General features: G+C 44.5%; 1 protein-coding gene across 2 annotated transcripts in view; it reads left to right on the top strand.

Annotated features, from left to right (window-relative positions):
• The window catches only part of FAM174B (family with sequence similarity 174 member B), a 157,166-nt gene that overhangs the window by 105,797 nt on the left and 27,509 nt on the right, over positions 1-23,860 (top strand). The window contains exon 2 of one of the 2 annotated variants that reach the window (XM_069625075.1): positions 2,145-2,276. In XM_069625075.1, the coding sequence (XP_069481176.1) occupies positions 2,145-2,276 (132 nt within the window). Of the gene's footprint in view, positions 1-2,144; positions 2,283-23,860 lie in introns of both variants that reach the window. The other variant, XM_069625074.1, reaches the window with a different exon arrangement.

The following is a 23,860-nucleotide window of genomic DNA, read 5'->3' on the forward strand; positions in this document are numbered from 1 at the left end:
TCCTCGTCCAGTTTGTAGCACAAGGATGTTCCTTCCCAGTCTCTTGTCGGGTCTGGGCCACTAACCTGCCAGCCCTCCCAGTAGACTTCTCCAATATGATATCAAGCCTTGTTTACTCGCCTGCCAGACTTGACTTGCACAAGTTTCACTTTCCTTGATATTCTTGTTCTGGGCTCCAGCCCACTGGTTATAATTCTTCTGCCGTAGATGTGGGTCCTCGACCCTTATGTACTCCACTATTGGGCTTTATCCACTTTCATCTGGGTCCCAGACCCTGTTCCTTTGGCTTGGCAGGATCCCTGTCTCTTCGTTACCTAGTGTCCACTTGGACAGACCTGGTGTACTGCCAGCAAGGTGTACTTCCAATGTTCTTGTCTGACGGTATGCCTTGGTTTCCTTTCTCCGGTGTCCTTTGGACGTGTTTGTCTGCTTGTCACAGTTCACAATGTATTCACATTTCTCTTTCTCACCCCCTTGTGCTGTTTGTGATGTTCTTACTGGGCTTATAATATTTGTAGCAATTTGTTTGTTTCCTTTTTCATCCCTTATAATCTTTGGGGTGTTTTCATAAAAACTGCCAAGTTTGTATTATATTGCAGAAGGTCCCTTTAACCCCCTTGTGCTGTTAGGGATATTATCATTCGCATCCTTAGCTTAATGACCCCCTGACGGGCCTGGCCCTTTCTCTACCTTTGGGAACTCTCAGGGAGGCCTTAGGTCTCCCCGGGAGTTGGAGCGTAGCTCCTTCACCTCTGCCATGCTCTGCGTTCTTCTCTCTGTGACTCCGCAGCTGCAGCGACTTTCTCGCCTTCAGCTGTCTGTGTCACTGTTTGTGGTCGTGCTTTACTGGTCTGGCTTTCTGTATCTCTGCCACCGATCTGGTCCTCCTTGTGAAGACCTCTCAGGGACTGTGGCAGTCTGTGACCCAGTCTCCAGTTCTCTGGCTCTTTGGTACGGGATCAGCATCTCTTTCCCAGCTCCTGCAGGGCTGGCTGTTCAACCACAATGTGAGTCCTTCTTCCCTTTTTACCTTCAGTCCTGCCTTTGGGAAGCTGAACCTCGTGTGTTGGTTCTGTGGTGGGTCTTTGCCTCCTTGCTTCATCTTACTTGTTGCAGTAATTTTTTTTTTTTAAATCTGCTTTAGAGTAAGCTCTTTCTTCCTCGTCTGTCCTTTTAAGGATTTCCTCTGCTAAACCATAACAAATAGTGGTGTGGTGGACCAGAGGGACTTGAGTGGGGGTTAAGAGAGGTGAGGACGCCAAAGATGTGAAGGAATACTGCGTTTTCCAGGGCCATTGTCACAAATCTCATGAGGGATTTCCCCTCCCATGAGATCCACCCGCTGAGTATTGCCTATCGGGTCTATCGGGTAGCGGCCTCACCTCTCTGGCCTTATGGAAAGGGGCCTCCCCCAAGGAAGATATGAATATACCCTGGGATTCATCACAACTCATATAATGAGCGTATCCCAGCTAATTTTCCCATCTCTTTCTGCTAATTCAGACCAGTGTGAGTGACTATTACTATATGGACTGAGGATTTACGTGCAGTTTATTTTTTTTTTTATTTTAAATTGTGTGCGTGTTACTAGATACCAGAGTAAAGGCATATTTAGGACTCTCTGCTTTGAGCATTACAGACATTGCATCAGAAGTCAGTGCATTGTCAGTCCAGGCCCTTACCCTAAGTGAGTGTACCCAACATTGGGGGTTGGGCATTGATGCAACAAGTGAGTGCAGTTTTGCGGGGGTGGTAAGGTGGTGGTTGCAGGGGTGGCATAAACCATGGAGGAAAGAGGTTTGTTGTAAAGCTGTTTTTAGAATGTGAGAAAGGTTGATAGTATTTTCTTTAATTTTGTTTATCAAATACCTTGAAATGCACACTTGTAGCACAAGATCCATCATTATTGCTAGGTGTAAATCTGAAAAGAGGTATGTTTATGTCGCACTCTGAAGCTTGTCAAGCAAGCAATTTCTCAGCAATCTGAAGAGGTTGTGGATCCATGGCTTAGTTGTGGATGGTGGAACTAGGTCTACCTGAGCAAATTAATGCATCTTCTGATTCAGTTACCATGTCTGCAAAATTGAGGGCCATTTTTAAAGCGTCTATTTTCATCAGTCAACATTTTTTTTTGTCTTTCTCAGGTCTGGGAGAAGGATAAGAAAAACGCGGAAGTACGACATCATCACCACTCCCGCCGAACGAGTGGAGATGGCGCCCCTGAATGAAGAAAACGACGACGAGGAGGATTCAACAGTGTTTGACGTGAAGTACAGGTACAGGTACTGTACACACAGGCAAGCAACACTGCCTTTCATTCATTATGCTCCTGGTGGCGGATCCTTTCCTTCTCATCTAACTTCTCAATGCCAGTTTCCTGCTAATGCCAATTCTGTTGATTGCTGCTGAAATATTTTTTATAAAGAATGAACATATATCGAATATTTTATAACAAAATGTATTAGAGAAAGTACTTTTTTTTCCCCACGCCTAAAACTCCCCTGTCCGTTTCACAAAAATATGTAACCCTTTACCACCCTAAATTCATGGTCTGTAAAAAATATTTATTATAAAATATTATATATATATTATTTATAAAATATTCGAAATAAAGAATGCATGCCTAAGAAACGTCTGATTTTTGACTTGGTACTTAATTTATCAAGAATTGTATGACGAGTGACATAGTTAAGCTAACTGTGAATTAAACTAGAAACCCTAAACTCGGCATAGATGAAACAGCGCATGACTGCTAATATTTTGGCATCTACCAGCATTTTGATTTTGCGAGGTCATGCTGAAAGCAGATCAACCCTATTTAGCCCTTTTCCACACAAAATGTCTGGGCTAAGGCAACATCCCACAATCGGCATGTTGAAAACAATACTTTTCTTTGCCATAACACTTATGTTATTATTCCTTACATGAATTTATGAATTCCCTTCATTACCTTCATTAACGTTGCACATATAAGACCACTTGAAGATTACATTAGTTGCAAGGCTTGTGGCAAGTGTATATGAGAGCGTGTAATGAGAAGGATTAGACTGGCATGCAGGAATATTGCCACATTTCCTCTTTGGTTCAAGAGAAGATGAGAGTTGAGATGAGTAGCAAAAAAAATGTAAGGCATGGGTGCTGTGTGGATGGCATCCCGTGGTTTCAACAAAGTAAATTACTTTGTTGTAATTTACTTTGTGGGTGTTTCTTCGAAATACTTTGAATATGTATATATATTTATGGGGTAAGGTTGAAAGGGGGTTGGGGAAGAGTGTAGGGTGAGGTGGGTAGTGATGGCAAAGGTGGGTCGGTGGAGGACCGGCCATAAAAAGAAAATCGGGAGTAACATTAAAAAAAAAGAAAACGTCCACAGAGTAAATGTATTTAATTATTTAATTTGTTGAAATGACATGGAACTGTGAGGATTTTTAAAGCTGATAATGGGTGGTGAAAGAGACAGCCAAGAATTGGTGTGAAAAAGAACTAGAGTTGTCAAATATAACCCCAAGGAAATGTCGAGATTGTTAAAGGGCAAGGATGGAAGTCGCAAGACTTGAGAGGCTGAAAAGGAGGTAAAGGGTGCTGCTATTGTTTGCCTTTAAGTGAAGGCAGTGCCTTCTCTAAACTGTTAGTTCCTTCTGTCGGACTGATTAAGAGTTCATCCAAATGAAATTAGCATTACTGCATGCGGTAGGCAACTTGAAGGGTCTGCATGACTGAGTCATTTGTACACTTCAGTTAGTCCTCAATCTGGAGTCCCATGGGATTTAGTGGGCCACATTACTGTATGTGGTATTGCTGCATGCAGTAGTATCGCATCAATGAATGCTGTTCTATGTAGGAAGATGCCTCCACACAAAACTGAAAGAAACAGGTCCAAATCAGTTCTGCTTTTAGTGAGCCAGATAAGCTGAGGTTTTATGAATTATGGTTGTAGCTCGAATTGTAATCTATACATCTATTTTGAAGAACAAACTGACTCCAAAATTAAAATTTACGAGGAACATTTTTGCATTTTGTTTTCAAACAAATATTATGCGTAAATGTGAACAAATTGTGAGGGGAAAAAAATTGATCAAATCCCAGTTAAAATAAACCATATATTTGTATAACATACACATCTAATTTAGAGAAGTTAAGATCCCAAATTTTAGTCTGGAATTGTGATGCTAAACAAACCTGTTACCCAGGGTAATCACGACGTGGAACCCCTGCTCACTGTGCTTAGAGAGGTACAGCTTCACCTCACTGAGACAGCTATCAACCATTAGGTTTAGGGGTTTGATCCTTTTGGTTCTTAAACATTTTGATTTGATCATTTAAAGGTAATTAATTAGAAACATAATGAACACAGTCCCTGTGTTAGTACGTTCAAGGCCCATAGATTTCACCCAAGGTAGATTTAGCTTCCTTTGATATACCATCAATGTTGTTAGTAACCATAGTATTTAAGATAATGGAAGGGAGAGGTTGTGTGGGAATGCTGGCATCACTGTCAAGCAACTTGTGATTCAAAACAGCTTTCTTGTAGTGCTTGAGAGATCAATATTTATATGTTAGGGATGGATCTGACGAGAAGCATTCAGGCGGTGGGCAAAGCTTAAGCGGATGTTTAAACTGAGTGTATCTTGTAAGTGTTCCCTTTCTTCTCATATGCCTTCAGTTACATTAGGTGTAGCGTCAATTCCCACCATCCCTTTCTAAGAATAGAAAAAGCATAAAGACGAGAAGGTTTAACGGCCTCTGCCTCTAGAGACTCGTGGGCATACGTTGGCTTGGAGCCATTTCGGCCAAGTTAGTTTCTGACATGCGAGAGAGAAGTGTGAACTATCTTTTTCCATACAAAACTACTTACCCATCCCCCATCACTTGCACCCTGCTTTTGCCTGTACTAGGTCATTGTGTCTGGCACCCTCACTATTCCATCGTTTTAACTGGCAGATCCAGTGTTAGTGGGAGGGTGTAGGGCAGGAGAACTGGTAGAGTTGTTGTCAAGCTAAAGGTGGTGTTGGCCAAACAGCTACAACCATATGTCTTCATTCCGTAATGTTTGGCCATTGGCTATTGTAATTTACCCTTGAGATTTGGGTGTACGATGAAGTGTATGCATCACATTTCTTTGTTACTGATGATTACATCCCAATGTTTGCTTGTTTTGGGGGTGGTCCCCTTTTGATTGTAATATTTAAAAACTGCTTTAGTAAGGGGTTTTCTTCTTTGTCACATATGAAAAACGATAATTGGCAAAGTCAATAGTTTTGGGGTTTTCAGTATTTGATTGAATGTTACGTTTCCAGGCATGGATACAAATTATCCTTGGGCTCTGTAGTTGCTCTCTGTGCAAGGAACCGCGTTAACAGATAGCATGGCCTGTGTGAGTGAAGTGTCTGAGTCCTTTCTGTGTGCTTGTGGATGAGTGGCAGGTGTTCAGAGGCTGCATGTGAAGATTTGGTGCCAGGTGAGTGAGTGATGGATAATTGTGCATTGTGGGGTAAGTTTGTATGTGATTGGGAGTATTGTGCCGAGGGTTTTCCTGGGGTCAGTGGGCTCATGTGTCTTGGAACAGCCTCTTTCCCAACCTTATTGGCCTCGCAGAATTGAACCCGGCATCAGCTGTCTTCTGAATGGCTGCCCAGTCCTCTTAGCCTGACTCATGAATGGCTCCCTCCTCCCCCAGACATCGAGCTCTTTGAAGCACATGGCCCATGCCTGCGCCTAGTTACTGGGCTGATTGCACAGCGCTGGCATCCCTGTTGGCTGGGGAATGTGTTCATTGGACAGGCATGTATATTTCCTAGAGATGTGTGCACGTGCCCAAGTGTGGCAAGATTTGTTTGTTAAAATAATGTGTTAACATGGTGCATTTTATAGCATACTTTTTTTGTGATAAAATGTCTGAAAAGCAATACCATTTGCAATCTGTTTTTATGGGGTAGCCGTAAAAAATGTAATAGAGTCCACGTCATCATCAGTAGTGAGGAGCATTTTTCAGTGCATTTTCATTGTACTTTGCCCACAATATAAATCAGAATTCTGCTGGTATACGAAGGCATTTTCATGCTGGCTGTGCTCAATAATGCCACTGTAGAACCCTCTCCTCCACGCTGCCAATGCATGGCGGTATTCAGACTTATTAATATTATTATGGTATTGACGATCACTGGCCTCGCTTCGGGAAGCAACAGAGCGCTTTACAAGTCATCGGGGAAATACATGGTGAGGGAAGCAGATTGCAAGGGATGAATATAAGGGAACCGTGAACTGACAATGAGCAAGGAGGAAGTTGGACAATTTAGCAGCAAGGATTCTACAATCAACCGCTTGAGGAAATAGGCGTGGAGGAGCAGATACGTCAGGCTCAGGTTAGGTGTGCAGACCAAGGTGTTTGGTAGAAGCCATTGCTTGAAAAGGATGGTCTTGTACTCCGTCCGGAAATGTAGACGCGTGAGAGTGCATCTAGTATTGATGAGAGGAGATTCCAGAGGCCGGTCTCCTGGTTCATTCCTTCAAGCATCGGCGGAGTCCAAATCTCCACGTGTCCCTGCTTCTGATTTATTGTGCGAGTGATTGTGTGGTGTGTGGGGTGCTTTATGAAAGCAATGTGTCCATGTGTTTGCTAGGGGGGGCTGCATCATCAAAGTAATTGACAGTGACAATGCTGGCTTATATTGTTTGTGCAGCAGCATCAGACAATTTGCTATAATTTGCACATTTTGGAATAGATTGAGGCTGCACCCTCATCAATGTGATTAACATTGAACATAATGACATAGATTATGGTTACAAAATGAAAGTGATTTCCACTACTAATGCTGGCGTTTAGTCTAGACTCGGTTTCATGAAATGATTTACACTGTCAATTCTGGGATATATTATGGGTGCAGCTGCATAAAAATCACTTACAATGGCAATGCTGACATATGTGGTGAACTCTGGCATCATAAATTGTAAAAACACATTTCAATTGGATTTGACATTTATGCACATAACATTCCAGTAAACCAGTAAGTCCATTCAGGCTGAGCCAATGTATGCCATTATGATCGGGCAAGAACATATTAATGCTGGCTTTGCCCATAATTCCAGTAATGTCACTATTGGAGAACATGCTCATGCTGGCTCCAATAATATATGCTAGCATTCCCACATAAGAACATATTCATGTTTCCTTGATTATAATACCTGTAACCCCAAAGTAAAATGGCTTACCCATTCTGTCTGTGCTACAACATGCCAGTATCTCCATCCAATTTTGGGTCTCCCGCTGGCTGTGTTGCTTCACTAAAATATGCAGTATGCCCACATAGAAAGAAAACATACTCGTATTTGCTTTGCCCCTAATGTCGCTGTCATGTCCATGTTGACTGCTTAGTTTCCCTCCCAGTGCCCCATTCTTTAATCTTGCGCTCCCCACTTCTCCTTCTTGGATTCCTCCCCTTCCTAGGCACACACATTATATACCCACATACACTGCACTCATTCACACTTGCACACATTCACAGGTGCACATTCTCAAAAAACACACACATCTTTGCATGCACAATCACCTAGGTCACTTTCAAACTACACACATTCAAAGATGCACACATCCCGATACTCATGCATGCATGCATGCACGCACATACATACATACATATGTTTGTGTCTACATTGTGTGGACTCCCACTGCCAACATTCTGTCTGAGTGTGTCTCCTGCTTCTCATGTGGTGGGGGTGATTGGTGTTTTCGGTACAATGATGCTTTTTGGCCTAAGCATTCCAGTTAGTGGGGGACGCTGGGGTGTGAGGGTTAGAGGACAGCTTTTAGCTCAAGCACCCCATGGGTGGTGGAGCAGGAGTGCTTAGGAGGTTCAGATTACAGCGGTCACAAGAGGACTCTGGGAGTGTGGGGTTGCAGAATGTGTGTTTTTGGCCAGAGTCCGGAGCAGACAGTCACAGGGAGTGAGACTGTCCTGTGTATGGAGCATCGGGAGATGCATGAAGTGAGCCACATCAGGACCAAATGTAGCACCAGCGTAGCGAAGGAAGGTTCACTGTACGCTGCTCCGGAATGCAAGTAATTTCAAAGGCAACTCCTGATTGCCGATTCTTAATGTAAAACCTGTGCTTATTGGTTTAAATGTTGGAAGACGTCATAAAATAACAAATTGTGCTCTTTCCAATTTGTGCCATGAGTGTTGCTAGTTGCCATTCCAGCTAGATTTCCTACATTCAAAAATCACTTCTCTTGCTCTCTCACTCATCTGTGTTGCAATGGTTTTGGCCGAGCCAACAAAATGTGCAAAAAACAAACCTCCTTCTCTGTCTATTTCAGTAGGGCATTTAAATCTATCAGTTTCTCTCATCCCAAAAGGCCCCTCTGTTCAACTTTTTAATGTTGCGGGTTATACTCCTGCCATAGAATACAAATGCCCACCAAATTAAAATCGAAGTCGCATCTGAACAAAAAGTGAAAAATACATATTTGATAGTTGAACATAGATGTAAAATGGAACCATTAAGGTAGAAACGCATTAATATTGTGAAGGCATTGGTCAGAGTTTGTGATAAATGCTCAAAGCAGATTTAAAACCTATTTGATTTTTAAATATAAATACATATGCATGCCTTGAAGCAGCCCACAGTTCCTGTGCCTCTGTCACGCATCCTTGCTCTTTGATTGGAAATACAAGCAGCCAATTGATGTGGGACAAGCATGGGCCAGGGGGGTGGAAGCTATTGCAGGCTCCGTCATTTGCTGCTCGGGGACGATGACTGCTGGTCCACCGATGAAGGTCTCAGTTGTGGCTTGGCTGCTGTGGTGAACCAGAAGAAGGACTCAGACTAAGATGCGCCATGTTAAAGATGTTATAAAAAGAAAACACTTATCTAATCCTACTGCTATGAGAGAAATGTCCTACCTAACAAACTAAAAGTATGGGTGCTTGCCAAAGTCCAAAAGAAAGTCCTTATTCCGAATCCTGTTCGATAACTAGTCCTTACCACTTAGGAAAAACATTTTTTTTAAACGAGGCTGGTGCAATAGTTGAGGTCCTTGGCTTCTGCCTGGCCCAATCACTTGGCTCTCTTTTCAATAGGTTTTCAAAGTTCATCAGTGTCTCGTAATACAGTTCACAACCTCTCTGCAGGTTCTGTAGGCCAAATCCTACCTCCAAACAGTTCAAACAAGGTTTTCTTAATACAATTCCACCATTTCCGACTTGGTACTTGACAATGTTCTTATTTTGTACTTAAGGATTGGAACCCTGCAGGTTCTCTCGCTCACCAGTTCTGTTTGCTATATTTGTGGTTCTTGGGCTTCCCATAACCCTCCTTCCGGTCCTCTGGCAGGCTTACTTTATTTCAGTCTCATTGGAGCGTCTGCCTGTTCGGATTTTCTTGGATACCGTAACCTTTGTGACTTTCCCAGCCTTGAATGACAAAGTTTGCACCTCTCACCTTCGTTACCTCTTCCAGAGCTTTCACTTTCCTTCTGGTGCTCGCCAACTATTCCCCTTCTGCAGAGTTTGGTGAACCGGGCTCTTTGCTGCCTTTCCGACTTCGATGTATGCAGATAATGTTCTGGACAGGGAGTTACTTGCAGGAATGGGAGTGCTTGTCCCCAAGATGGGAGTCACTCCCAGTCAGGTCCTGCTTGGCCAGACCCCTAGGCTCGCCTCAAAGGGGGTAGTTACCTTCTGGGGAAAAGGAACAAATAGTACATATTTGGCACACTGCTCTGTGGCTCCTTTGAGCAACAGCATACAAGGAGTTACTTGGACTGGTGGCAGGATCATTGAGGGGAACGTGCAACATGCTACTAGTCACCCAGCACAACACACTGCCTTGCACTGTGCATTTTAATCCTGGAAAGGGAGGTTCTTTGAAAGCTGCATTTCTGGTAATGTTCTCCAGGCCATGGATATGCTAGAGCTGACAGGATGGAGGGGATGAGGTGCCCACAGTTAGATGCCATGCCTGGTGGGCTGCTGGGCCTTCTTTTGTCATCCTGGCTGCTTCATGTGGCCCCTGGCTGCTGTGAGGGGTCAGTAATGCAAGGAGGACAACTGTGTGATGATGTATCAACATATGTCAGTTTATTCTACTCTGCTGAGGATTTCCCTGCCTAACCAAAGCTAAGGGAAAATCACAGAATAACTGGCCCTCACACTAAGCAAAAATACACAAATAATATATATATATATGAGAACACAACAGGACATGAACAACACTCAGTCTCTGAATAACCTACTAATGTCCTGGGTAATTTCCATTGCCCAGGATTCAAGGTCAATTCTACAATTCTACTAATGTTCAACCAAAAAAAGAAATGTCTCAAACCAGTTCTTGGTGTTTGAAAGTAAAGGTTTGTTAACCAAAGTTCAAATGATAGCAAATCTCTTCTCCTATGTGAAATATCCACTTTCAGTTCCACCAAATAGCACCAATTGCATTCCCGGCCACAATGTTTTGTCAACTCTTCAAGAAGACTTGCCACAGTTAAAACGAAATGCAATATCCACAATTCTCAGTGATACACAGTTCTTGGTTAACAGTTAGTATTTTCTTAGTTACAGTTTTAGACTTCACACTGGTAGATTTGTCAGGATGACTTTTCAGTGCTGCTGCTTCCACTCCAACAACTTCACTTCTACTTGATTGTCTATGAGAACAGTCACATTTGTCTCATAGTAGTCCACCTTGCTTGGACTACTACAATGTTGCATCCACTGACAGCCAGATATACCACCACAGCTTCAGTGATTTGTACTTCTAGACAGGCTGCGACAAGATATACTTTAAAGTACTTCAACCCCTTAAGGAAGACAGTGCACTCTTCCTCTGTATGACTCTTTTGAAAGGGATAGCCTCTTTGCCTTGCTTGTCGGTCTGCCACAATAACAACCTGGGTTTGCTTTTAAGACTCACTTCACTCTGTCTACCACAATCTCTGGCACTGCCGGTTGTGTCAACTTCAACATAGTCTTTACAAGCAGCCAGTTTTCCTTTCCCAACTTTACCTGCACCTTTCTGCCCGTTATGAGCCCACATACTTACCCAGAAGCATTGGTTCCACTTTGACTTCAGGTAAGCTTGCACGCTTGTATCTTGGGCCAAATAACTTCACAGTAACATTTAGTTTGCTCTTTAACTCTGCGAAAGGCTGGTTTCACTGTTAATATAGGGAGACTCTTGGCTTGGCAATGCTTGTTCTCTTCAAGAGAAAATACTCTAACTTATAAATGAAAGCTGCCACATTAAAGCAAAGAATAGAGCTCAGTCTGTCTTTAGGAATCACAATTAGGCACACACAACCACTTCTTAAATATAGTTTTGAATGTTTAAAGATTGGTATATAATGGTAGTCCCGTGTAAAAGTGAAGGATAGAGTACAGTCCTCCTTTGGGAATCGCAATTAGGCACACATGACCATTCCTTGATGTAGTTCTCATAAGTTAAATGTTTCAACAATTGTATTGTCAAGGTTAGGTATTCGGTAATGGTCTTCACAGTGTTGACTCCACTTAATTAGTGACATGCGAGCACTCCTTAAGACAGTAACCGTCTTTGAAAGATTGGATTTAAGCAACGTTACCTTCTCACACGAGTAAAATGGCTTTCACTTTATACGCAAGTGATACATTTCCATTGCTATGTGGGTCGCACTGCTTTCCCGACTTCTACCACAACTTCTACTGCTTCTGGCTTCTTAGGGACCCACACCCTTCCTGTGTGAAGGTGTCTCCGGTCCGGCTACACGTTTATGGAGCCCTCTCATTCCTGAGACCCATGACTTGAAAACTGCTCCTCGCCTCAGTCTCATGCATGTTCTCTGCACAGCAACCACAGCAGTCAGGCTCACATACGGAAATCTAGCTCTCCTGCACGTCTTCTGCTGTGCAGCCTCTGCACTTCAGAGTTTGGGGGAACTGGACCTTCTCAGAACAAGCAGGGGGAATCTGCTGTCTCACATTCTGGTGTCCCTCTTGATCTCCAACTTCTGCTTGGTTTACCATCCTTGTGCCTTCTTCCTTCTGCTACAGCTTGCATTCCAGTTACAATTACAGTTTCTTCCACTTCTTCCTTTTGCCTGCATCTGAGGGACCCTTTTATGCATCCCAGGATCCTTCAGGTGTGGGCTGTTAGAGTTAATTGCCTGACTACTGCTGCAGCATGCCTCTTCAGCCCTCTTCCTCATCCCAGTACTTGTGGGATTATGGGACTTGTAGTCCCCTTCAACAAAGTTAGTTCTTTTAAGAATTGAGTTTGTATTTAAGGGTAGATTTATTTCCCTTAAACTCATTAATTGTTACAGAGGAAGACATTGGATTTAAGGTGTTTTTTCTAGATCCTTTCACATTCTAACTTTGGGAGTAAGGAGGGTGTTCCTTCTGAAATACCGTAAAAGATCTTTCTGTTAACAAGGCTTGCTCAGGTTTAACAGAACTTGTACCCCAAGTGATTGATCTTATATGGGGGTCAGGGACATTATAATGACAATATGCCATTACCTGTTTTGGCAACCCAGAAAGGTACTACCTTTCAGAAGATAAATACTGTGTCTCATCCCACAGGATCTCCTCACCACCCTGGGCCCGTCTGCTCCCAGGTGATCCTCCCGCAGTACACCCCCAATGTCAGGTTCAGGAAGCGTCTGCCTTGCCCTGTCCGCCTTGGCCTTTAGGTAGGGTTTCAGTGAGGGAATATCTGCAATTGCAGGGCAAGGGATTGCTCTTGCTGCAAAAGGATTCACTTCTTATTTTTAATGGCCAGGTGGGAGGGGTTTTGAAAAAGTATGATTTATTGCTGTGGCTCCCATCACTGGAGTTTGACATCCACCCTTTATGGAATGGGGTGGCCGTGGAATGAGTCTGCAGGGGCATGAGGGAGATGGAGGTTACGTGTTTGGGATTTTGGAAATACAATAAGTTGTCTAGGGTTTATCAGATCAGTGATGAGAGGTTTCTTGCCCATTTTTGGGTCAACGAGTTTCTAGGCCAACAATAGGACAGAGAACCTATTTGTGTGGTGTTTGATTGTAAAGTGACTGGGGAGTCATGCTTAGAAGAGCTCCTATGTGTGGCGCTGTGATTCAGCTTTCAAGAGGGTAAAATGTTATGCTCGGTTAGCTGCGACATGTGCTGTGGTCAGGTGCTGCCCATTATAAATGTAGCAAAGGTAGCCTCTACTGAGATCAGCTATCCTACTCGTACGTGACAGTAGCTTGGTACACCGACAGAGTTATAATTGGAAAATGCAGTGAGCATGGGAACACCAAGAATAAAGGCTAGATGGGGAGGGTTCTCGGGTGGTAAAGATTATGCTCATTCCATGAAGGATTTGGCAGGGTGTTGATTGCGTTGTTGTTACAGATTGGAGAAGGGCGAGGCCAACAGAGTTTTCAGATTTTTTGCAAGAAAATGGATTCATGTGCATAGAGCATTTGTAGATTAGCAATCTTAACGCCCACCTCTGTCAACCATATGGCATGCACGTGTATTTTATGGAGACTGAGCTATACCTGCATGAAGTACCGGAGTGAATAGTGTGACCAATCAAGGGAATTCATCCCTTCTCCCCAAGATGGGAGCCCCTTCCTGTGAGGCTAGGGCGGTGAGACCGCTCCATAATACCCTTCATATTGGTAGAGGCACATGGCACCTCCCCGGGAGAGACTCCCCATTTGGGGACAAGGATTGCTGTTCCCACGAGGAACTTCTTCAGGCTAGACGTACCATGGCCTACATGGGATGTTTTAAAACCCAAGAAAATATGATCCATCAAGACTGGATGAAGAAACTTCTAAGGGATATCGTTATCTTGAAAGAAAAGGTTGTTTCCCTTTATCAAGATGTCCACTTTATGAGGACGAGGGCATTGAAGGACGTGCACCCAAAGAGGGATGAGAGAGACGTAGGTGAAGAGAGAGAGGATGTCCACACGTGCAGAGGGAAGCCCCAAGCCTTACATCACCGAACGAGAATCAAGGAACCAGCGAGTTTGAAACTTGCATGCAGAAGCTATTCGGGATGCCAACATAGAACTACAGCATGGGAGCCCAAACCCGAGTGAAAGTGGTGGCGAGACCACAGGGAGAAATCTGTGGTGGGCTGTTGGCCCAACAAATGTAGCTGGGACCGTAAACAGCAGAGGATTGCAGGGTGTACGTGAATGTAGCCAGGTATGGGGACACCATGAGAAGGAGAGGGAGAGTGAGAATACAAATTCCTGGGAGTGGACAGAGTAAAAAAAACGGCAAGACAGTGAGAAACACCAAAGCAGAAACCCTCTGACAGTGTTCCCCATAAAGACAGAAAGTACCCAGTTGAACGGGAGGTACAAGGAGATCAAAGACAGTACCCTTGGAAGGGGAGAAAACTGAAAACTATCCTGGACAAGAACAACTTGGTGAAAAAGAAGAAGAAATACAGGGCAGTGGTTCTATATGTGTGAATCAGAGACACAATCCTGTGAGTCAGGAAAAATGGAACAGTAATAGAATAAGAGTGAAAACCCATGAAAAGTAGGACTAAGACCAAAATCATAAATCGGATAAGCGAGAACCAAAGGGAATATGAGAAGAGAAAAAGTACAACATCCTTATTGGGTATTTGAAGGAATTAATCCACAAAATCACCAGAGACCATTTACGGATTGTATATAAACGATTGTGATTGGTTATTTATAATACGTTTAATACCCAGAGGTTTCTAAGCGCGGACCCAGGGTTCAAACCTCTTTTGCTCTGTGTTGTCTTGCTTCCAAGGCGAACGTGTTGCTCCTCAGCTATCCTCCCGAGAAAAGACTGGTATTAGCAGTACCCTCAGGTCAAGGGAGTCATTCTCCTGATTTAAGTAGGTTTTCTCTTAGTGGTAGCATCAGTTAGGGTAGATTTAGACAGCTGACTTGTTATTGTGGGCATTCATGACTGACAGGCAAGCACCTTAGCAAAATAGGCAGGGACCACCCAAAGTCATAGGGAAAGTTAGGATTTCTATCTTAATTTTAATAAACCAGTGTACATCATGTAGAAACCAGTGTACGCCCCAGTAGACCTATATGTTAGGGAATGGAGGCTGGCAGGAGGAACAGCTTTAGGTAAAGCTCTGGCTGGGTGCTAAAACATCCATCAATTCAGAGTTATTTTAAGTGGTTTAAGAAGCGTTAATTGTAGACTAACTCATAATCTCGGAAACAAGTTTCACTTACAATTATCAAATAATCATTGACTGATACCATCTCTCAATGATTTAATTGTCTCAATTAGAACTAATACAAAATGAGGAGGACTTACCTTACCATAGAGATCAAGGATATCCCAGTTGGACACACACCCTCATCATTTTGTAAAAGGATTGTACAAATGCTTCATCAACAATGTCATATGCATGGCAGTTATTGTGGTCTATCACCCTCCAGGTGTCAACCCCTCCTTTTACCTGGAATGGTCAGAGCCATCTCCAATAAACCCCCCTGTCATTGGGGATGTTAACCTATGGCTCGACCAACCAGATAATTCAAATCCTAAACTATTTGCATAATGCAGGAATAATCTGGGTTTAAAACACTGGATTAACACACACAATTGGGCATGCCATTGGTATCTACTCTTTTGTGCTAGAACACATTTGTGGAACTGTCATGGTCTGATCATCATCTGCTACTAAACGAATGGGAGATCCACAATCATTACTTAACAAATCTAACCAAAAAGGACAACCAAATACATCATAGCCTTATTAGGCCAATCAATAAAATGCATTAAAATCTTTTGAAAAAAATGTCATGCTGCCAGAGAAGGATAATGATGCCACAAAGAACCCCTGCCTAATACTAGAAAACTGAACATAGCGACTACTATGACATTGCACATAATGGCACCAACGAAGCTGAAAAAAATCCATAGTCCTAACCAAAAGAACAAGAAATGGTTAATTGATGAACTGGCCTTCCTGAGAAGGTCGGGCCACAATCCTATTCACCTAATGTTACGTGGCTTTTATACTGGGTTGGTCACCACCGTAGTGGTCCTAAAGCACTGAGTATTTGTCTGTTGGGAAGGAATTGTGACCCTGCCCAGGGTGTTAAAGCAGACCGTAAACAGTGGGAAGAGAGGAACAAGGGAAAAAGAAGAGAAGAAAGGAAAGAATAAGTTGGAAGAGCATGAGTGTAACTTTGGTAACAAACAAGTTGCAACTTAAGGAAGAATGAATGTGCGAGTAGGGATGTATGTAAGAGATATTATTTTGTTAAGAAAGCAAGTGCACATCTGGACAAAGACCGGGACGACCTTAAGGTCTACTTCATTAAGTGGTTGCTTGATGTCTTAAGTGTGTTGGGGGGATTTATTTAGACTGGTAATGGATGCATGATGGCCTTGAGATGCGCACAAGTGTTCCAGAATATTTTGGTCGCTATATATTAAAAATGGTAATGTTGAAACAATTCTGCAATTGGCAGAGGTGTCTCAGAGCCAAGAGATGGCTATGTTTATATTTCCCACCCTGTGCCAAAGTCAAAAGACCTCGGGTCTGAGAAAGAAAAACAGTTTTTTAAGAGGGTCCTTGTTTAGGTTAATTATCCATCAAAACGCCAGTTGTCCAAGAGGGGTTAATTAGTTGTGCAAAATTGTATGGGATAATTCACACAAAGGAAGTCAGCTACTTAAGCAATCAAAAGACAATGTAGACAGTAAGTATGAGGGTGAGGTTCTTACTGAAGAGGGGAGTAGGGCAGTATATTATGCATTGCATGGTGACTAGAGGGCAAAGGTATACTTTCAGAGCTATTGAGTATTCCAGGTTGACAAGAAACATATCCTCGCTTTTCACTGTTCTTGGATCCACCCAGATTCACCCATATTTAAGAGTGGACCTTCCTGTTTTTCTGATTGCAGAAGCTGGAAAGAAAGGTGAGGCGGTTCAATTTCTAACGCGCAACCAAGGACCCTGAGACTTACGGGTGCATATAATAAAGACAAACATAAACACGTATACAAAAGTCTTAAAACCTGGGGGAAAGCGAAGGCAGTCATCATCATCAAATCAGGGTCAACAATGTAGGTTTGCTCTTAGAAGAATAGCAGCGTTTTTAGCTTTTTTTCTGAAAACCTGCTGTGGATTGTATTTTTCTTAAGTGCAAGGCCCTGGGTGCAACCTTAACAAACGCACATTTCATGGCCGTACTGGATTTAGAGGCTGGCGTCTCCAATTGATGGGTGTTACTAGATCTGAGAGATGTTACATTAGGTTTCTCAGACAGCACCTCACTCAATTAGACCGGCATGGATCCAGCACGACATTTGTGGGTAATTGGAAGCAAATGGTACTGGATCCTAGACTCAACAGGCAGCCAATATAGACCACGTCCTGCTTCAGAGACGTGTGCTTTCCACTTAAGACCCGTAACAACTCTGACTGTGCTATTCTGAATAACTTGGAGATGGTTGCATTCCAATTTGGGAATACCAACTAGGAGACTGCTGAAATAGTCAGTCTTAGACCCCACAATAGCCCTTACAATTATTTCAGAGTTCGTCTGAGAAATTAATGGCTGGAGGTGAGCTAGCAACTTGCTGAAGAGGAGACATGACTGCTCACCTAAGGCTTCATGTTCAGGTCAAGTTCTATGCCTAATGTTGTCACTTTTTTTTAGTCACAATATCGCAAACTGCGATGGAAAAACCCTTGTAATCTGGTCCTAATTTCTTTATTTTATTCTGAGTAGCTACCACCATGAGTTCAGTTTTTTCTTTATTTAATGACGGCCCATTCTGCAGCATCCAGGTCTGTATAAGGTTGTAGACCTTGTTAATGGGTTCATCCTCTAGATGTGATCCTGTTCGTGGCATGACACACTGAGTGTCATCTGCATAGTTCGTAAATGCCATGCCATTTTTTTCAAGAAGGTCAAAAAAAAAGGTTCAGTAAAACAAGGAGACAAGCAAGCTCCCTGGGGTACACCGGAGGCCTATACAGTTGGCATAGCCTCTGAATCTCCATAGCACACTCCACACTGTCTATTACTCAAAAAAGAGATGATCCACAGCGCAGCCTTGTCCATGCCTTGGAGGGACAGTGTTGTCTGTGCCTTGGGGGGGGGGGGGACAGCGGGAGCAAATGCTTTGGGCGGGACAGTGGGGCCCCATGCCTTGGGCGGGACAGTGGGGCCCCATGCCTTGGGCGGGACAGTGGGGCCCCATGCCTTGGGCGGGACAGTGGGGCCCCATGCCTTGGGCGGGATAGTGGGGCCCCATGCCTTGGGCGGGACAGTGGGGCCCCATGCCTTGGGTGGGACAGCAGGGGCCCCATGCCTTGGAGGGACAGCAGGGGCCCCGTGCCTTGGGCGGGACAGTGGGGCCTATGCCTTGGGGGGGACAGTGGGCCCCCCATGCCTTGGAGGGACAGCAGGGGCCCCATGCCTTGGAGGGACAGCGTGGGCCTAATGCCTTGGATGGACAGTGGGGGCCCATGCCTTGGGGGGGAGACAGTGGGGGCCCATGCCTTGGGGGGGGGGGGACAGCGGGCCCCAATGCCTTGGAGGGACAGCGGGGGCCTATGCCTTGAAGGAACAGCAGATTCCATGCCTTGGAGGGACTGCAGGGCTCAATGCCTTGGAGGACCAGCGGGGGCCCATGCCTTGGAGGCCCAGCGGGGGCCCATGCCTTGGAGGCCCAGCGGGGGCCCATGCCTTGGAGGCCCAGCGGGGGCCCATGCCTTGGAGGCTCCGCGGGGGGCCATGCCTTGTAGGGTCAGCAGATCCCATGCCTTGGAGGGACAGAGGTCTCCATGCCTTGGAGGGACAGAGATCTCCATGCCTTGGAGGGACAGAGGGGCCTAATGCCTTGGAGGCTCCGTGGGGGCCTAATGCCTTGGAGGCTCCGTGGGGGCCCATGCCTTGGAGGCTCCGCGGGGGCCCATACCTTGGAGGCTCCGCGGGGGCCCATGCCTTGGAGGCTCCGCGGGGGCCCATGCCTTGGAGGCTCCGCGGGGGGCCATGCCTTGTAGGGTCAGCAGATCCCATGCCTTGGAGGGACAGAGATCTCCATGCCTTGGAGGGACAGAGTAGCCTAATGCCTTGGAGGCACAGCGAGGGGGCCCATGCCTTGGAGGGACAGCAGGGGCCCCATGCCTTGGAGGGACAGCGGGGGCCCCAAGCCTTGGAAGGACTCCATAGCCACAGTAACACTTTTTGATGTTTACTAATATTTAAGGTTTCTGGTGCCCTGCCATCGCAGGCCAGTACATTCAAGTTTACCAATTCATAGTATAAATGCATCCTGGGAGGAGGGAGCCATTGTGACTGCGCACTGACCATGCGCCCTCCAGCTGACTTCTCCTTATCACCCCTGCACCGTCCTCTGAAAACCGACATCGGAGGAACGAGTGTAGCTCGTCCTTGGGAAGTGCTTTTCATAACAGTAGTACAGAACGCGACGGAAAAAACCCGCATGGATCTCAACATTCAGCCTCTTTTTAAAAATAGCTCTTTAAATTGTTTGTTCAGCTGTTGCGTTAAAGCAGGTGCCTGCCTTTGAGTCGAGTCGCGGGGGAGCGGGGCCCCTCGCCAGGTAATCTTACCAATTCGCTGAGACTCCTTTGTACTCGGGGCACAGTTGCTACCGGCTGCAGAGCCATTGGCTACTCGGCGCCTTAACGTTTGCACCGGACCAGCAGGGCGAGGGCTCCGTGGCATGGTGCCGCTTTCAAAATATTTACATTCAGAGATGTACTTTATTATTTTTTTTTTTTTGCTTCGGGTTTTCGGTTATCATGACTCCTGTGCTGTAATAAAGAGGACTACTGGAGCTACTGAGGTGACTTATCTTTTTTAAAGACCCCCTGATACTGTTGGCTACTAATCAGTGATTTCCTTCGGCTTCAAAGCAGGCTGCCACTGAAAGAGCACGCACCTGTTCCCCATTAGGTCCGAGCCTGTGCTCTCGGGATGACAAACTCAATGATCATTCGGAAAAGATGGCTCACTGGTTATAACCCGCATTCTCTTACGTGCATTGCGTGGAGAGCGCATGCGCGGGGTAACGAGTGTCGTGGAACACTCCAGAGAGGGATGGCAGAGCCTGTTACAACTTTACATGCGCCTTTCCGCTTTTCCCAGAATTAAGGAAAGGGTGAGGTAGCTCTTCCTAATAAACAAGCATAAGCTGTGTCTCATTAACTGTTGCCCTGCCAGGGTTCCCAGTGCACGCTGCATCAGGGATATCTTGAATAGGACATTTGGAAGTCAAAGGTTAATTTAATTATGCGAAATACGCTTCTCTGCACAACTACCTTTTACCGTTTATGATTTGGTTGTGTCCTTTTCAGTTTTTTTAATTTTTTATTTAAATCAAGCCGATTTTTTGCTCTCTCTGGTTTTTCTATAAATGCTCAGAGATGCACAGTGGCCAGAAGCACCCAAATACCAGATGGGTTCAGAAAGCTGAAGTGCCCTCTGATCTATTTTTTTTTTTTTTTAAGTTATTTTATTTATGTTTCTACTGCGCCGTAGGGGTTCAGGGCGCTACACACACGTGGACATTTCAGAAATTGGACAAACATGTGGCTGGTGTTGTAAGTCCTGTTTTCTCTCCTGCCTTTCATTTTACTGGCAATTCATTCCACGCCTTCCCCGCTGGAACAGGAAATTATCTTACATTTCCCCATTTTCTTTTTACCCTTGGGACCGAGACTTGAGCGTAATCATCTGCTTGTTTTCTGGTGGGCTATGTCGTGTCATCACACACTCTCAAGTCACGTGGCAGGGACCACTGGGAGGCGGGAAGGGGAGGAGCACAGGGGAACGTGGGAAGCACAATTCCATTGCGCATGTTAGCAATTAAAGACGTGTTGTACCCCAGCTCCTGCAGTCCTCGTATCATTGTATGAATGCGGTACGAGTGACCGGCCGAGTGTGGGGAGGTCCACGTGTGACACAACAGGCTAGACTTTGCTCCAAGTATCTTGGACTTACCCGTCAATACATTTGTGGGTTAGTGCAAGGACTTTGAAATGTACAAACACTTGAAATTGTCACCTCTAAATGATTGCGCAGCCCTGAGCAAATGGTAAATGTCCTATTCAAATTGAGTGTGTAACTGGACAACAGATACGGTGAAACAAAGAGTCGAAAGCAAGTAGATTCTTCAGTCAAAATACGCTGTCGAAACAGATTTTATGAAATGATGCAAAAACAAGACTGCCGACACGTGTTTCGACCCAGAACAACGGGTCCTTTTCAAGGCAAGACGTATGTTATTCAAACTGCGTTGGAAAACCCAAAGCCCTCCTGGGGGGGGGCAGATATATGGGCCAATTCTAAAGTAGTTGATTCTCCTCAAGAAAATAAGCGGCAAATAACTGAAGCAGTCTCTGTTACTGATATAGTGTGGTACATTCCCAGAACATGGGAGTTTGTTCAAACGTTGCAACTGTGAGTTCAGGGGCTGGTTCCCCACTGTGGCCAAAGTCCAAACGCTTCACGAAATCAGTGTTGTGCAGTTCTCTTTGAAATGTACCCTAGCAGTCACATGGAGCCAGTGCAGTTCCTTTCGTGCCTTTGTGATGTGATCTCTTCTTGAGATATTACATACAATTCTCACTGCATCATTTTGGACTACTTGCAGTCTCTTTAGGTACTCTTTGCTAGCCCCTACCAACAGGACATTGCAGTAATCCAGCCTTGGCGTTATCAGAGCTCGTGCTAGTGTTTTGCAGTTTTTACGCGTCACCAATGGCTGAACTTGCCGTAAGACTCTAAGATAATAATGTGAGTTCTGTACAACGCGATCAACTTGGGCTGTGGCACCCATTGAAGCGTCCATGTGGATTCCTAAAGTTTTGACTTTATCTGACACAGGATTGAGGGGCCCCAATTTATCCCTGACCTGTGCTTGACCAAATACCATAAGGTCAGTTTTTGAACTGTTCAGACACATCCCGTTGTTCTGCATCCAATTCTTAATAGAGCCATATATGTTATTCAGCTTTTTGTATCTTTATCAGATGATCCACTAAGGTCCATCACCAGTTGGATGTCGTCTGCGTAATTGGTAAAGACGAGGCCCATCCGGCCACATAGTGGCTTTATATAGATGTAAAAAAGCACAGGTGACGAGCAGGCACCCTGCGGTACACCATTTTCTATTTGAATTGATTCCGAAGTAGTGCTCCCCCAGCCAATCCTTGAAGTTCTGTCGCTCAGAAATGATTTCAGCCATTCAATGGTGTTTCTGGAACAGTTTCCTGCATCTGACAATTTTTGTATTAGGCACATGTGGTCAAGTAAATTGAATGCCGCAGATAAGTCCCAAGGGGATTAGTATCCCAGCTTTACTTTCCTCAATGGTTCTTAACATCTGTGTTTGCAGATCTAGAAGTACGGTTTCCATCCCATGTTTCCGCCTGAACCCTGACTGTTTGCATTCAGAGATTCTGATATTTCAAAATGGTCCTACATTTCTGTAGCCGCTATTTTGTCTACAATTGTAAGTAGGAACAGGGCGTTAGTAATCGGTCTCACATTAGAGCAGACTTTTGGATTCAGTTGTGGTTTTTTAACAAGAGGTATGATCACCACATTTTCTTATCTCTCGAAGCACTTAATTGTAAAGAAACAATGAGTTGACAAATTGCCAAGGAACGCAGCAAATATTTTGATGTTCCCTAGGATGATTTTTAATGGCTGGAAATCACTGAGACAAGTGGTGGGTTGTCTGCTTTTTAGCATCGTCTCCATGTCTAAGATGGATGATGGCTTAAAATTAAAGCATTGCAGCTCCTCCCGCTGCTCCTTGTGTCCCTAGCCTCCTTAATATGGGGCTCCTCATTGTTTGGGCTCTTTTGAATATTATTTCATGCTAGCAAAGTTTTCTCCTGGAAGGCTTGTTGCACCCTCATGCAATCCTCATTATTTGGAAAAAAAGCCTCTCCATGGCCTTGAGCTTCTCTAGCTGTTTAAGAATATCAAAACGTTTCTGTGTATTGTAATCAGCCTTCTCTATTTGATTATTATAAACCCATTTTTGTTTGGTAAATTTCTGTTTTGGCTAGTCTTGTTTTTTTGCACATACTCCTTCAGCTTTTCTTTTAGCTTTTTTGAAGGTGGTCAGATCTGTCATAAACCAGTGTTCTGGTTTATCCCGAACAGTTTTAGGTTTAATATGTGCCACTCTAGTCAGAATTTACTTTGTGCCTACCATATATTTCAACCTATTTAGAAGGTATGTCTTGATCAGAAGAGTCCTTCATGATTGTATCTAAGCAATCCGCTAAATCTTCTGCCTTAAGACTCTAACTTTCTGCTCCCTGTTTCCTTGGGGGTGGGGGGTATTCTAATTTAAATGAACCTTTCCTCTAGGTAGGATGCTGCACTCTATGCGAGTGGTCTGACCAAATACAGGAGGATGTTTTAACTGTTCCTGTATCAATATTCCTGGCTGTGACCCAGTCCAAGGTGGGTCCCTTCGCATGGGCCGGCTCTTGGTTAAGGACCTGTATGCCTACATCTATTAGTTGTTGTTCCAATATCACTGGCTTTGTCCTCCGTATGTCCTCGCCACCTGTTCAAATCCCCTAACATAATCGTGGCACAGTTTGGGCTGTTCACAGTGGTTAAAAGCAAGCCTAATCCTCATTAAAGGAGGGCAGCTCCATGGCTGGGCGATAAACAAGTATCAGATGGATACAACCATTCTCTTATGATTTACATTTGGTATGAATGATTTCACAGCCCTCACATTCGATCATACATCCCAATCTCCTTCCTACATAGGATGGCCACCCCTCTCCCAAGCCATTTATTCGACTTTGGCAGAAGAAATCATACCCTACGGGTGTAACAAGCTCTATTCTTGGACCACTAGATGCACGTAGCCAGGTTT

Source organism: Ambystoma mexicanum, chromosome 11, assembly GCF_040938575.1.
Source record: "Ambystoma mexicanum isolate Mex_15411 chromosome 11, UKY_AmexF1_1, whole genome shotgun sequence".
NCBI classification, from domain to species: domain Eukaryota; kingdom Metazoa; phylum Chordata; class Amphibia; order Caudata; family Ambystomatidae; genus Ambystoma; species Ambystoma mexicanum.